The 17,466-nt window shown below is 36.2% G+C and overlaps 1 protein-coding gene across 3 annotated transcripts in view; it reads right to left on the bottom strand.

The window, feature by feature from the left end:
* LOC145675691 (uncharacterized) overlaps positions 1 to 17,466 on the bottom strand; it is a 211,119-nt gene that overhangs the window by 86,520 nt on the left and 107,133 nt on the right. For all 3 annotated transcript variants that reach the window (XM_081746293.1, XM_081746295.1, XM_081746294.1), the window contains exon 5: positions 17,207 to 17,301. In XM_081746293.1, coding sequence (XP_081602419.1) covers positions 17,207 to 17,301 — 95 coding nt within the window. The remainder of the gene's footprint in view (positions 1 to 17,206; positions 17,302 to 17,466) is intronic.

Genomic DNA, 17,466 nt, shown 5'->3' with positions numbered 1-17,466 from the left:
TGGCACGAAAGGTAATAAATCTGTGAGAAGAATGTACTTCAAAATCAATTCACAAAGATAAATGTCCTTTGATAGGTGTCAGTTCAGAATATAGGAAACGTTGGCATGTGAGGCAAGGATGAAGACAAAGCACCCTGCAGTCAGGTTACCAGTAATATGCAGACACAAAATATTTTAACATAATTCACCAACAATACCGTGCCGTGGGTGTGACAGCCTCGGGCGCCGAAGTAAGGGTGAGAAAAATTCGGGAGGAAAAAAGTATATATATAAGGTAGGTGTGCACAATTTCACCATGTTTGCAATTCTGCCAGATACCTGTATTTCCGAACACGTTGGCATAAGTCGGTATATGGAGCTGGTGTATAGGTAGATGGCGAATGGGAAACATGTTTTGTTCCATTTCGATGAGTAGGAGCTCGGCACGAAAGACAGGCAGTCAGTGTACGTGATAGACATAGTGCTGCTATAAGATCAAGAGCAACGAAGTGCGATTCATTATGCCAGAAGGAATGTTCGAAGCTTTGTGATAAGTATTGAATTGTGAAGACGAATGCTCTAAGTCCACGATGATATGTGTAACGCTGTGTGTTGTACGTTGAGAATCACATTGACAACCCATTTGTGTAGTCTTTGGAAGTGCTTGCAATTTCACCATGCAGAACAAAGAGTGGCGAAATTTGAACCTATGCTAATTTGCATGACGTAATGGAGCAATGTATGTGAAATCTATTTTCCTTCGACTTTGATATCTCCTTTCCTTCGATTTAGTTGCAGATAATGGCAGACAGACAAAATAATTGAAGTACTGCAAATGGTCAAAGATGAAGTTAAAGAACGCTGTGATCATTGTTTCCAATATCAGCTATCTGTTAACACTGCAAGTAAACAATTCAACATACCACGTCAAATATGGGGTTCGTATGTACAAGCACGAAAGACAACGTACACTCCCTGGTAGAAAATCTGTCTTAAATGTAGCAGAGGAAGAGATCTTAGTCCAAAGGATTTTGCGGCTAACGGACGTAGGATTTTCTCCCACGCCTCGACTCTTGAAAAAGTGTGTCTACAAGTTTTGTTCAAAACACAAAGTGCCACATCCTTTCAACAATACACAAGGTTCAGCAAATCGAACATGACTTCCTAGATTTTTGCGACACCCTGAAGTGGCGTAAAGAAGAGCTCAGCGTTTAAATGAAGCAAGGGCACAGAAGTGAAATAGATAAATATTTACTAATGATTATATATTATGTTTATTATAATATTAATGGGGTGAAAATATGTACTAAATATTTTTTGTCTAGCGGTTTGACTTGTCACCCTTCTTTATAGTAAGGGTGGCAAAATTGTAGACAGGGTGTATACAATTTCGCCAGTTGCACACATTTTTCTCTTAAACACAAATTAAACATAACTTTCTTACAAGGCTGTCTATATTCTTTATTATAAATTAACAAGAAATGTTGCACTTTCGGAAGAAATGTTACAGTATCACTTCATTCTTCAGACTACTACCCCAACTGAAATCATAGATAACATAATTTGTTATCTCTACCAATCAAGAATCATTTCGTTTTCATTTTTCATTAAAATTCAAAATATATGTCCATTGTTGTGACAATTTTAAACTCTTAACAGAAATAATACATTGTTAACTAATAATTTTATTTTTATTTTATTATATATTAACTAAATTAAATACCAATTAACTATCTAAATATAGAAATTTTCTATCTAATATTGAATACTAACTTTTCTACCTGAATATTGATTACTAATTAACTACGTGAATATTGAAAAACATATAAATAAAATTTAACCCTATATTGTCCTTATATTCTACTTTTTTTTCTTTCTTCTTTCTTCTCTTTTCAAAATGTCTTCCCATTCTTCATTAATACTCAAACCACTATTCAAGTTCATAGCTTTAACGTACACTTCTTTTATCCTCTTCGCTTCTTTCCACTTCCTAACCAGTTGTCTCCCTTCATATTCCAATATTTTCGCTCTTTCCCAGTTTATTTCGTGGCCTGTTTCATCTACGTGCTTGTAAATTTCATTCGTGTCTCTCTTCAATCTTACATCATCTTTATGCTGTTTTAAACGTTCTTGCATTCTCTTCTTGGTTTCTCCTATATACACCTTATCACACATCCCACACGCTACTTCATATATCACTCCTTTCTTACATAATTCCGCTTACGTTCTCATCTTCTTTTTCTTGGTGATATCTATTATCTTCTCTCCTCCTTGCCTGTACGTCTTAATACCTTCTCTCTTAAGAATTCTTCTTATCTTCTCTGATATCGCCCCTGCACTTTCAATACCATGCCATCTTTTCTTCTTGTCCTTTTCTTTCTCTTCTTCCTTCTCACTTTTCTTCCTTCTCTTCCTGCTCTTTTTCTTGTCCTTTTCACTGTAACCATTGTCTTTCAATTGTTCCAATAGTTTTTCTATACCTTTCTCCTTTTGATCTTCCTTCGTATTTATCATTTTGATCTTCTCTTCCATATTCCTAATGAAATTCATTTTTGTTCCTTCATCGACATCACTTCTTTTATTGCAGTAAACTTCTGATGCACATTCATTTTGAAACCACGATGTTATAAAATTTCTTTCCTTTGTTCTCTTTACTTTGATATCTAAGAAATTTATTACACATTCTTTTTCTATTTCCTTCTCTAACATGATACCTTTTCTTTCATCATTCAATTCTCCAATAAATTTCTCCAATTGCCTTCTGGTTCCTTTCCATACTCCAAAACAATCATCCACATACCTACAAAACAATATTAATTTATCACCACTTTTTTCTATCACTGTTTTCTCCCTTTCATTCATTACCAGATCTGCTATTACTGGGCTTATACATGATCCAATGCTCAATCCATCTTTCATTTTCACTATCCTATCACTTATCTTGCAGCAACTATTGTCCCACACAAACCTTAAAGCTTTTTTCATTTTCTCCTTATCCCAGTTTTCAATTTTTCTGTCCTTCATCACCTTGTCTACTACTCTTAAAACTTCTTCTCTCTTGAGGCTGGGGAACATACTTTTAACGTCCACACTAAACATAACAGTCCTTTCTTTTCTGGTTCCTAAACCTTTTATCAATTCTTTCACTTCTGCTAAATTAACTACCTTCTTGCTATCCTGAATTCCTCTGATAGCTTCTGCAATCTTCTTAATCTTTTTCTCCAATGCTTCCATGAAATTACTCCTACAGTCTAAAACCGGTCTCAGTTTTACTCCCTTCTTATGAATTTTAGGAAAACCTTACATCTTCGGTATCCTTCCTTCTTCATCAATAAACTTTGATAATCATTTCTTCTTACCTTCTTCTATTACCTGTCTTCTTATCTTCTTCTCTTCTTCTTTCCCTGCTTCTTCTATTTCCTCATATGTACCGTCATTCAACTGCTTAAGCTTCACTTCATACCAACCGTTCTCCATAACCACTATTGCACCTCCTTTATCCGCTTGTTCTACCACTACATCTTTCCTGTTCTTAATTCTCTTTAAACCTTGTAATTCATTTTCATGTAGATTACTTTTCTTCTTTTTTGATACATTTTTCACTAATTTCACTATTTTTCTTCTTACTTTTTTCACCTTTTCTTCATCTTCTATCTTCTGTAAAGCTTCGTCTGCTCCATAAACCAATACTTCTATGTCCGTTTTACATTTTACCATCTTAAACTTGTATCCTAGACTTAAAAATTCCTCTTCTTCTTTCGCAATCTCAGCTCCTCCAATAACTACTACCTTCTTCTTGGGATCTTTTCTTTTCTGGGGGCGCGGTGGCTCAGTGATACAGCGTTCACTTCCGGTGCTTGGGGTCCGTGGTTCGATCCCAGCTCGCGCCGTGTGGACTTTGTGGTGGACAAAGACCGTGCTCGTGGGTTTTCTCGGGGTTCTCCCACTTTCTTCATTCCATCATTTCACTCATCTCTCATTATCACCGTCTCCTTTAGCCTAACCGGCATAACCGTCGGACGTAAAACTTTCATTTTTTTAATTTTTTCTTTTCTTTTCTCTTCCTTCCATCCTATTCTTCTTCCTTTTTCATTTAACCTCTTCCTCTCTTTCTCTCTGTAGCTTCCCAACGTCTGAGACCTTCTATCGTCCACTCTCTGACAAATATACTTAGTTTTTCTTCAAATTGGCTTTTGTTTCTCTCATTACGCTCTTTCAAAGTCTTCACTTCTATTTTCTTCCTCCTGATCACATCTCATATGAGTTCTTTTTGTAACTTTCTAATCAAGTTTCTATATCTCACTGTTTTGCACTCTACTCCTTCTTTGTTTACCACTAGTCCTTTCGGTAAGCACTTATATAAGAATCTCAGTTGTTCTTCAATTTTAATTTACTTTCTTTTGTCATCTTTCCATTCATCAATTTTCCTCTGAAGACTCGGAAAATGACCAACATAGATATTTAATTTATAATAAAGAATATAGACAGCCTTGTAAGGAAGTTATGTTTAATTTGTGTTTAAGATGGACACAAGGCCTTTTTATAAAAATATCTACATTTTTCTCTTGTATTTGACTAGTAACATACTATTAGCGTACGAGTGTTATTTTCATCCTAAAGATAACTTAAGCCGTATATATATATATGGAATGTAAAAGTAATGAAAAGTGCTCAAAATCAAGGAAAAGCAGGATTTATGGTTGAAAATCTTCTTACCCTTCGCGCCAACCATGGCGATGCTTCGCGATTCGTCTGTCCATCTCTTTCATATGTACAGGACACTGTATGTTGTGCATTCTATGGTTACTCCCTATTATACATTTGTTCCTTCTGCAGACTTGTTGTTGTTGTTGTTGTTCGTTCTGCAGACTTGTTTTTTTTTTCGATTCTCCGTACGGACCCCATAATTTCTCAATTTTGGAACACCATATCTCCCTTATTTGGCAACACTGATAACCTACCTTTTGTTTATTTTCTTTCATGTATAATGCAAATTGTTTTAATCTCATTAAATGGTATACGTTCTATTTGAAAAATTATAAGTTTGTGTTTGGATGGTACATGGCTTGTGTGACACTACTGCTGTGTTCTTGGTCACGTGTCACCCTCCCATACGTATTCGGATACCGAAAACATTTTTTTATTTTCTGCCTTTTTTCCGGCATGTTTGGGGTATAATTTGGGACATCTTCGCCTGGTCATTGGTTCGTATATGTATTATACGAAAATTGGCGATACGCAATTAGGCAGGGTACCAATTTTCATAAATATCTAGCTGTCCTGGTTCGCATACGTCCCTTGTCAGTTGTAGAGCGCTTACGCTTGGTGCGTAGAATTCCTAGGCTCATCCATGGCCAAGTAAGTGTGTGATGGATACCATCGTGAACGTGGCTCTTGTCGAGATACTTCGTTCCTTACCTATTCTCATTCCACAAGTTTCTCAATTATCATTCACTTGCTACAATACCTTTATTAGGTTAGCCTTATGTTTATTAGAGTCAAATTTAGCAGTTTAAATTTCACTTACTCCTATACTGACTACAACTCTGAATTTCGTACAGATACTCAAATTGGACGACGGTATTTTCACATAATTTTGGCTTTAACTTATCCTTTTATTGTAAACTTAATTATTAGAAATAAATTACATTGTGTACGAGTGTTTAGGCAACGTGAGTTGATAAAGCATTAATTCAATACATGGCAGTAGCTTTGGTGCTCATTCGGCACTTGTATGTCCACGTATAACGTAAAAGATACGAACTAATGCCTTCCACAAATGTCCTTTCAGCAATCAGAAGCTAACATTCGTACGTACAATAGAGGTCTGCACGACCTCGGGCCAAGCCCGTGGGCCTAAATCCGACGCGGCCCACAGGAAGGGCTCAGGCCTACAAAGTATATATAATTCTGGCCCGGGTCAGGCTCCGGCCGTAAATTTTTAAATATACAACCATACCTCTCGAGCCTTTTCGGTCTTCACTTTGTAAGTATACTATACAGCGATATATATTACACCGTTCTTTCTGGAGAACTTTTAAAGCACAACTGCAAAATTAAATCTGTAAATGCTACAAATAAAAATACAATTTTCCGTTAATTATCAAGTTTCTGTAATTCGGGCTTATTTCGTGTTCATTTGATTATTACACGACCTCGGGCCGGGCTCGGGCCTAAATGTTAAATTATATCTTGGACTCGAGTCGGGCCTCATATTATAAACTCACGGTCTGGACCGGACCGGGCCGTGGCCAAAAATTCCAACCCGTGCAGACATCTAGCGCACAATGGCTGGATAATATGCTGAGCATATACAGTATATTTACACAATATGTCAGAAAGATAAGGGAACTTTTTAAATTAAGCAAAATGAATTAGGTATATTACCAACTATAGTTCTTTTGAATCAAAATACACCTCTTCTGCACCAATACACAGCTGGGCCCGTTCAACTAATGGTAGCATAGAGATTTTAATGTCGTTTTTCGGAATAGCATCAACGAGTCTCGTCACGGCAGACTGGAAGTATGTAACATTGTTATAAAATGTTCCTTTTATGGCCAGTTTTAGTTTTGGAAATAGGAAATAGTCACACGGCCATAAATCAGGCGAATATGGAAATAGTGGAAGCACATGGATTTGTTTTCTAACGAAAAAAGTCACGAACTGCTACGATTCTCTGACCTTGTTCATTGTGCAATATACGATTTGTCAAAATTTCGTGAATTATGTCTTTCGTCGTATTTAATTCCTCCGCCATCCACCTCACAGTCGAATTCGCATAACTTGTTCCACCAACTCATCGCGATTTTTGTTTTTCGGTCTGCCTATCTTAAGGTTGTCTTCCAAGGACCCAAGACCGTCCCGGAATAGCGAATACCACTTGAACACACACGTATGAGAAAAACACTCATCACCATACTCTTGATCATCATTTTCAATGTTCGTGTAAATGATTTACCAAGCTTTAAACAAATGGATCTTTGCTTCATCGTGTTTTTGGGACGAGGTGACACCACATACACTCACGTTTCTTGCTATAACTTGACACTCCATTAATCGGTTCACATGATTGTGGCCCCGTTTTGTTCAACAGATATCCAGTTTTGCGATCATATGTAGCTTAAATAGATGGAACTAGTGATTATGTATAAAGAAAGAAAGTTGCATTCTTTTTCCGACATGCTATATATATATATATATATATATATATATATATATATATATATATATAGAGAGAGAGAGAGAGAGAGAGAGAGAGAGAGAGCAAAATTTCCAGTCGCCATTGGGAACTAGAAATTTAGAGCTGGTGACCAGTGTTCAGTAGAAATTGTTTCTGCCTAAAATCATAGGTATGCGCAGTTTCTGTTTAGCAAGAAAATAATTGTCATTGAGCACAAGAAAACTCGGAATGTGAAATCTTCACAACATTGCAATTCACCCCTTCCTTCCCACCATCAATCGAAATGGTTTGCCTCCTGGCGTGTCCACAAGAGAGTTGTAATTTCTTTCTGTGTCAAACCAAATGCCATGGGGAAGGGATGGTTCCTAATAGTTTGTACGTGAGAGATACTGGTGACCATCATTTTTGGATTGGCGAGTGCGTTTGACTTTGAAATTTTGCGCCCTGTACACAGACACAGACACACACACACACACACACACATATATATATATATATATATATATATATATATATATATATATATATATATATATATATATATATATATATATATATATATATATATATCTTTCCATGAAATCATGAAAGTGAAAAAAATGACTTTCATCCCTATTCAGGACGTAAGTATATTGGCACGTTTAGAACCGAGTTGTTTGCTACGCGGCGTTATGCCCTCAGGCAAACTACTGGCCATCGACTAGGTAGGTCTTAAGGGCCACCATGAAGAAAGAAAGAAAGAAAGAAAGAAAAAGGTTCGCTTATTTCATGGGGAGAACAAAATAAAATAGTATATCTGCTCCTTGACATTAAGTGTTTGAAACCAATGCTGTTATCAATATCCATTTTCTAATTTCCTTAGAAGACTAAAGGGAAACGTTAATTCTCCTATATAAGAAGAAAGAAAAATATATTTCATATATCACACAAACGAAATAAAATAGCATATTTATCTACGCCTTGGCATTAAGTGCTTTAAAATTGTTCAGAATATTTTTTCTAATTCCCGTAATAAAAATATAGGAATAATGAGAAATTGTTAATTCCCATAGAAAAAGAAAGAAAAATATAATATAATGAAAGAAAAATAAAATATATTCCGTCTGTCGAGGAAACTCCAAATGCTTAGAACGTAAATGTTTGTTTTTCTTTTTTTCTTCTGCTAGGGAACATTTCATATCTTTGAACTAAAACTTATCTTCAACAAAATACTCTTCAGTAAACATAAAAATCTTATAATTTTAAGCCTAATAGCTTGTTCACGTACCATTATTATCTATCACCGCATTGATCCGACGAGGCATGGAATCAATTAGTGACGAACATAAGTTAGGTCTTCTACGGATGCTTTCCCATACTTCTCGAACATGGTTTTTCAGAGCTTTAACAGTTTTCTCCCGTCTCGGTTCCCAATTCTGCATAATTAATGCCCACATATTTTTAGATGGGATTACGGTCCGGGGAGTTCGATGGCCAATCGAGCAAAGAAATGTCAGAATGTCTCTCGGACCACTGTTTAGTTATTCTTGAAGTATGGACACTGCTGTTATCTTGGATGTAATTAATGACAGGCATTTCGTCTTCCGGATATATGGCCCTGACAGTTGGTAACATATGTCGTTCTAATATTTCCACATATTCTCCCGAATCCATCCAAGGCGATATGTCTGCTAATTATCCAAATCCTGCTTTATACTGTAGAAGGGAAGCATTCGCTCTTCCTACCCCCTCCCCTGAAGTGACAGAATATTTCTGCAGAGTCATTTCAGACCAAACGACTGAAAGTGAGTTCATTCCAAAAGAAACAGGATTGGACTTTCATTTTTTGTTGCACTTTATCTTCACGAATATGACGAATATCGAGTAGTATGTTTGGAGTAAGAACTACACGTCTAAGATTCATCTCATTTTGGAAAAATGATGCAGTAGTCGGTAGTGGGAATTTCACTTAAGTGTATGGGAATTTTCAGTGCCTAGTGATTATGCCATCTACTTACGTTTAAAGCTAATTCGGTTGCAATACTTCCCGGGAAATGCTTTGGACTCAACTACAGGAGCACTCTTACCGTAAATCTCCATATGGCTGCACCATCCAGAAGTGTTCCTTACTGTACATTATATCCGTTTTGCTATAGATATTACCTCAGGCAAAAGTAATAAATAATATCAACACTGTAGTAATATAGAGATTAACACAAAAATAAGACTACAAATGCTCGATTTATTTATACACATTTCTTGACATTACCTGCGTCCACGGTCTTAAGATCATCACCCCTGGGGATTGATGATACCCAACGAGCATATTATTAGGGGAACGGGAAAGGAAGGGGAAGGAAGGGCCTGTTATTTATATGTCAGATAACATCTCGGCATTTGCTTAAAGTAAGTGAGAAAAACCCAGGAAAAGTTTCACTCAGGATTGCTGGTGTGTAAAAGTTGTTATACCCTTTGGGCCCAGAGCTCCAGCATTAATCCCACTCGGGAACGCTCACACCAAATGCGAGAGCGTTGGCTACTACCCTAGGGAAGCTACTGGAAAAGTTCAAGTGCATTTCATAGTGGATGTTCAGAAACAAAAAATATAGCGCTTTGTATTTAAATACTAATATATAAAATGAATGTATTACATAAATTTCACTCACTTGAACGAGGAGCGACTTTATCCTTAATCACTATCTAGTTAGTATATAAGATTGAGAGCCAACCTCACCCTCATTTCAATACATAAAGGTGTGGGCGAGTGAGCCTGAGTATAGAAGATTTAGCTGAGGGTGAGAATGAGTGAGTGAAGTTGTGGAGCTCAATAATATTTTAGTGTGAAGGTAAGTGAATATGATTTGAGGGAGTCTATTGAGTGTAAGTGTTAGTAAGGATGAGGACATGAATAATGGGCATGAGTGTTAGTGAAGTTAAGAGTAAGAATAATATTTGAGTGTGAGCTGGTTGATCGAGGGTTAGTGTGAGTGAGGGTGAGAGCTAGAATAACATTTGAGTGTGAGGGCTAGTGTGAGTGTGTGTAAGGCAGACTCTTAAGGGTGAGTGTGAGTGAAAGTGAGGTTGTGAATAGTACTTGACGGTGAGGGAACGTGAGAGATAGTTTCAGGTAGTTGATTGAAAGAGAGTGTGAATGAAAGGAAAAATGCCCATATTTCATCTGTACGCTTCAGAATTTGTTCAGCCCTGAGTTTTGAAGTTCAGTCGTGTACGCTTAGTTGGTTATTAGCTGCATAAGTAAGATCGTGCCATCAGTGCACGTCTACAATCACAAAGTGGTCAGAAATATATACTTTTCGCTATGCAATGTAATCACACAATTTTGGTGAATGTAAAATCGTTCATTCTGTATGTCCTGCTTGAGAACAGGGAGGGGGAAGTTGCACTGAGAAAAAAAAATCTTATGCGGCATACGTAAATACATAGGTTATATGTGTAAATCTTGTAGTTTTTGCACTTAACATACAGCAAACGTGTAACTGGAAAAGTATATATTATACGTATTATGAACGAAAAAACTGTATATAGGGGACAGTATTTCACGTAAAGATGGACATAGCTTATATATGTACGATACGTATTCGTATGTTATATACGCAAGACACCCTGCAAAGGCATGATGTAACGTCTAAGCGGAAGAAAAAGCAGCATGTAAGTAGCATATGGATAAAGTACGTTCAGTACTTTTTTCTGTAGTAAACATAAGGATTCCATATATTTGTACAATATACCGCTGTCAGGATAACGGATTTTTCTCAGTGTGCGGAGCCAATTTATGGCCATGTGTTGACCATAAAGAGGGACTCGGAGGGTAACCTTTTCTCTGTTTTTCTTTGAGAAAAACAGACTCATTGTTGAAGCAAAATACCTCCGCAAAAGGATTTCGACACGACGTACATAAGTGTAGCAGGCACGTAGCCAGGATTTCGCAATAAGGGGGGTCCGTGACAAAATACTGTGGTTATCACAACAGGGGCTCGATCATTCCAAACTACTTTACTGACAACGTATATTCGTTCGTATAGCCAGAATATCGTAATGGGGGGGGCATGACATGAAATACTGTGCTTACATATCAGGGGATCAATCAATCTAAACTATTTTATTGGCAACATGCCCATATTGGTTTGTTAGGACAATAAAATGAGGATATGTTGGTATTTTAATTAAAAAAACTATGAAGAAATCTTGAGTAAAATAATATAAAAAAGTATTGAAAAAGATATATAGTCTTCCAAGGTCATTCAAACTCGGTTCTACTTGTCTTCTTCCTTCTTCTTTTTCTTATCTTCGTTTAATGCCGTCAAGGATAGCAACGAAATCTATTTCGGGAGTAAAGACATCCTATAAAATCGATTAGTGTTGCCGCGAAATTCAAAATGGCTCATATTATTAGTGATTTTGGGCATTTCGTAAGTTCTACCTGAGAGTCTATCTGATCGAACTGGTTTATCGATCGTGATTTGTAGTCCATAGGATTAGCATGAAGCTAGATGGAATTTGGAATGCTTCGTTACAATGATATCAATTGTAAACTTGACCCCTCCCCGTTTCCTCCAATCAAAGTTCCTCATAAGAGAGAGAGTAACCAAATACTTGCTGTAGCTTTATATTTTTGACGCTGATTCATCTTTTTCTCGTTTCTTTTAGTTTCATCCTTCCGTAATATTTTTCATTTCTGGATCCGAAGGGGGTTCCGGACCCCCGGACCCACCCCTTGGCTACGTGCCTGAGTGTAGTAAATTATAATGGATAAAAGAATAAGACACTTTTTAATTCACTTTTTGATTTCGGAATTTAACAACGTCTGATGTGTATTTAGGTTTATATTATTATAACGATAACCAAGAAAGTTCTGTCGTTTTTTCATCCACTACTTTCGAACTACGATATGTTACCTAAGACGTGCCTGAAAGACCACAAATAGTCCCCATCATCATCGGCGACCTTCTTCCAACGTTCTGGGAGGCTGTGGATTCCATCGCGGTAGAACTTGGTTATCCATGAACCGAAGAAGGTATCAAGTCCATTTTGCACATCTACTAAGGATTTGAACTGGTGCCCTCTAAGATGATTGTCCAAGGAATAGAACAGGTGATAAACGGACGGTGCAATGTTCGGGGAGTCTGGTGGTTGGCAAATGCAAACAAGGCGTAAAATGGTGTCCCGCGTCATCCTAGTCACGTGGTGCTTGGTGTTGTCCTGTAACACGTGGACCCCTTTGCAATTCAGAAGCGCTTTCTTCAGAGTTTTGAGTTTATCTTGAACACGACTAAAGTTCTGACAGTACACAGTTGCGTTGATGTTCTGATCAACTGGTAGCAGTTCGCGATGCACGATGCCGCGAGCAGTCCACTAAAAACACAGGAGGATCTTCTTCTGGTACAGTGTTCGTTTCCACTGTTTTGGAACCGGTTCCTGCGATGCAAATCAATGATGACGGCGCCGTGGAGCTTCGTTCAGGAACTACTTCTCATCACATGTTATCACCCTGTCCAGAAATGTTTCCTTCCTCAGACGAGACAGCAAAGAAACACAGGTCTCTGCTCGCGTTGCCTACTCGCCCGAAGTCAAATCATGTGGGACACATCGACATAACTTTTTTTTTTCTCAAGATGATTGAGATGCTGCCGAATGGTTTCTCCACTCACATTGGATTGTAGTCCCAGTTTCTCACATGCCTGGCCACTGTTCGCCTCAATTGCTGCCTGAAGATCTTCATTTTGTACATGTGTTGGTCTTCCGGCACGTGGTGCGTCTCAGATTGTTTCCTCACCGACCTTAAACTTGTTAAACCACCGCTGCACTGTCCGAGTAGTCACGACACCCTCACCAAAAGCCTGGCGTATCTTACGTGCAGCTGGAGTGGCGTTTCGCCCCAATTTTGAACTCATACAGCATACTCTTATCACACTCTGTATAGATCCCGTGTTTACTCTCTTCTTTCGCAAGTGTGCGGTGTAACTGAACTGTTATAACCAGGTAATATGTTGGATATACCCACACCAGCAACCGACCGCCTTATCTCCATTCACATTCAACTCACGGTATGAGGGCAAATTGAACACAGAGCTTATCATTATTATTATGATTATTATTATTATTATTATTATTTATCAAACATTTAAGAAACGAAAGAATATTCATCAATTTCATTTAAAATGGATTTACCTTTGAAATATTACTGTAAAAGAGTGCAAGCGAAGCAACAGGCAAATATGTTATGTTAGTTTAGATGAAAATCAAATAAAATAAAGAAATGTGTTAAATACGACACAGAGTTTTCTTGTTTTTATCAGCCCAAAGATCATAGTTATCGTCATTTTGAGCCAATTGCCAAATCATTGTAAGTTGAGTTGAAGGTTGAGAGAACTCAGAGGAGGTCAGCAAATTCGGTCCCTGCCAGACTTGCAGGAATTAACTGAGATTTCGACTCTTACTTGTGAATATATGATTACTAAACGCATCTTCAATATGGGTATCAGGGTTCAATTCTCGATATTAAATCGTGTAATTAAAGTATGGGGTAATGTTTTAGAAAAATAGAATATATGAAAGATAATAGAATGAGTTATATGTTTAATTTAGGAACAGTGGATACTTGAATTTTGATGACGTATCATGAAATTATGTATTATTTATCATGAAATTCTAATTATGTACTATAAATATGAAAGTATTGTCACGTTCTTGTTTTATATGTTAATAAAAGAATGGAGTTCCATCATTATTTTGTATTTTGTATCCAGCAATTACACTGTTAACAGATATGTATGTTGTTTGGTATGTAAGAGAGAGGTTTCTATAGAATTAAGATCCGATAGGTCGGAAATTCAAATTGAAGAAAATGTTTGAGGAATCTTGGCAACATGGATTGTTTTCCACTTCATAAATAGCTTGAATTTCTTGTGTTGAACAACTGATGTATTTATAACTAAATTCAATAATTCTGTATGTAAGACATGTAGTAGTTGCCTGATAACGCAATGCCAAATTTGTAATTTTTCTGTAATATTTGTACCTCAGATCAGACTTGAAAGAATGGCCTTGAAAAATTACTAAAAGACCAGAAGTCTCGCGCTTCACAAGTGAGTTAAAATGAAGACCCTTGCTGAGTTCCTTGGGAAGAAATATAACTCAATTTCCAAAACAATGGCACTCGTATCTGTTGCAGACGGTGTTTTTTTTCTCTATGGATGCGAGAACTATTTCGCTGTCTATCTTTACATTGGAAATGTTCTTAACGTAGAGGACAAAACCAGCACGTGCTCAATGTATGCATAGTCCCAAAATACTATATCCTTACTTATTTCTATAAATGTTACTTTTTTCTACTTTTAGTAACATTTCAAGATGTTTTATGTTGCGAACTGGTAGTTGTTGACGGAAAGGTATGGAAATTCAGATTCACTTCCATTATCGGTGTGACTTCCCTCTCATAGAACCCTGGAGCAACTATGTACTAAAATTATTTAAGTTCGCACATTGAAATCATGCAGTGTTTTCAATATAAGAGAGTTAAAATAAAGCATTGTTTGGAAAATACAGTGGGCCGAAAAAAATATTCTTTTTAATTTCGATTGGCCGGGTTGCGGAAAAGTTGCCTTGTATTAGTGGTTGTCTGCACATATTCTTTTTGGGGGGGGGGCGGTTAACACCTTCCTTTGCCTTATGGAACTTGAATATTTTTATATTGCTGCTATGCAACCCGCAGGACACTATGAAGAAAAATATACAAAACACATTCATCTAAAATTACTTGGAGTGGATCAGTGCTTGATATTTGAGACAGTATTTATGATAGTACAAAGTATAATACAGAAAATCGGTTTAAGCGTATACAATTGTGAAACGAAAATAAATAAAATGTACAATATATATTTCTGCAATTGTAACTCAAAAGCGAAATCTTTCAGATTTACACCGCACGCTCACGCTTTGTACACTAACGGATAAAAGGGACAGATGATTAATGAAAGTAACTGACTAGGAACTTAACTAATGGGATGAAAAGATTACGGAGGAAAAACTCGAGAAAAAGTACATCCACGAGGTTGTACATCACTAAATCACGACTTGGAAACGAAGATGGAAACTCTTGTAGCAGAGCTCAATATAACTAAATCACTATGCACTTATTTTTTTTTAATTGTAGCTGATTGCGCCATTTCACGATCAAATATTATAACCTTCTTTCCATCAGTACCTGCATGTGTGGTATTTTTTGCTTTTGTTTCATTACTTTAAAAAATTTGAATTCGTAAGTTATTTGTAAATATACGTAAAAGATATAAACCATTTCAGAGCAAAATCAGCGTTATGGAAAGTATTCCTGTACGCATTTGAAAAGAAAATGTTGCATTGGTTATTATTTAACCAAACTATCTTTTCAACAAGCTAATTTCCTTAACCAGTGAATAAGAGGCCAAGTCACAAATTATTGAGATCAGTAAATGAATAACAAATTAAATGAAGCACTGATTTATTGTTGAAACTAAAAACCAGATTATTAGAAGTTGTGTATGAATTATATGTTCTTCGTACTTAAGAATAGGTAAATGGGAAAACATTTAAAGTTTTATATATGAATCCCACTTCTCCTCTTTTAGATGCATATTTGGATCGCCATGAAATGATTTTTGAAAAATTACCTCGACCCAAGTGCTAACTGATTTCTTGTGAAAAGAACTTAGGTCGCGTCAAGTGCTTACGATTTAAAAAAATTAATTTTAAACGTTTCAATCGTTTTCTTATTATCTGCCATTTTATGTACACAATATGGGAAACTAAAATATTATAAAAATTTACAACTTTCCCCTTTTACAAAGAAGGCTTTTGATAATGCATGAACACGTGTAAAGTATCTTTAATAAGTTAAACTTAATCGAAGTAGCCATCATCAGCAAAGGCGCCCATGTTGTGGTTTCCAAGGGGGCGGGCAAGTATAAGCGACGTTTCAAATATAGTTTCAAAATTTGCTGTAACTTATGTTAAAATTCTATTGGGTTTTCGATATTCTGAAGTACAATTTCCTCTAGGGGGCGAGCGCCCCACCTTGCCCCTTTGATGGGCGCACTCAGGAAATCATCAGGGATTTCAATTAGAATGATGAAAACACAGGTTAATTCAAGTAGTAATCATGTACAAAAATTAAGTTAAACTTCTTATTAAAAATCCTTTACACGTGTCCACGCATTATGAAAAACCTTTGTAAAGAAGAAAGTTGTAAATTTCTATAACATTTTAGTTTCCCATATTGTGTACATAAAATGGCAAACAATACGAAAATGGTTGAAACGTTTAAAATTAATTTTTAAAATCGTTAGCATTTGAGGCGTCCTAAGTTTTTTTCGCTAGAATTGGATTGGCATGCATATCTAATAAAATGTTACTATCTTGTACAAAGAATAAAGACTGCACTGATTGAAATGATAGTTTTAAAACAAAGTTAGTGCTTGGGTCGAGCTGCGGCTTTATCATTTCGATTCAAATGCGGATCCTGAAGGGCGGGATAAAGAGATTCAAGTATTTTCCATGAATGTATTCTTTGAATGCGATATATTTCAGCTAGTTAAGTAATACATATTTATACACTTAATTTTGAAATATATCGTCATATTAAACATACATAACTTCAGTTATTATTCATCTATACTTTTTATACCGTTTATCTTTACTGCTGTAAGTAGCAACAAATTAAAACCAAACTTTGGGCACATTTAGAATAATTTTTTTTTTTTTTTTTGTTTTTTTTTTCACGTGTCTACGGAGGAGCTGAACTTCTGTATTATCTAAAAACGTGTTATAAATCGGTTGGTGAATTGACAAAATGGCAATTATAGGATTGAAGAACTTAAGAAATGTATTTCATGGTACGCTAGAATAGATTAAAAGAAGAAAATGGTGCAACCCGAACTGAAGATACGAATGGAGAGAGAATTAGTGTCCAAAAATGAATCTATCAAGAAATATAAACGATTCGATATTTTTAATAATTTGCGTTATCTTTTAAATAAACTAAGTTAAACATCAATTTATAATACTTACGTTAAGTTCAATCTTTGAACTAATACATAAGTCCTACTTTCAGTTTTTCCTGTATTCAATTCTGCATGTGGTACTTGCTTCGGTTCTCCTTTATACTATGAAAGACATAAATATTCACATATTAGTTTAATTACACTAGTTAACAAATTTAAACTTTTTGTTTGTTACATGAGAAAAATCACCTGATCTTAAAGGAACTTTTTTGCGCTGAATTCGAATATGCACTCGGTTTCTCTCCATCACGTACAGTTTTCCCGTAA

This window comes from Thermobia domestica, chromosome 18 (assembly GCF_964235325.1).
Source record: "Thermobia domestica chromosome 18, izTheDome1.hap1.1, whole genome shotgun sequence".
Lineage (NCBI taxonomy): Eukaryota > Metazoa > Arthropoda > Insecta > Zygentoma > Lepismatidae > Thermobia > Thermobia domestica.
Note: the sequence above shows the minus strand (reverse complement) of the source record. Positions and strands in the feature narration are given on the sequence as shown.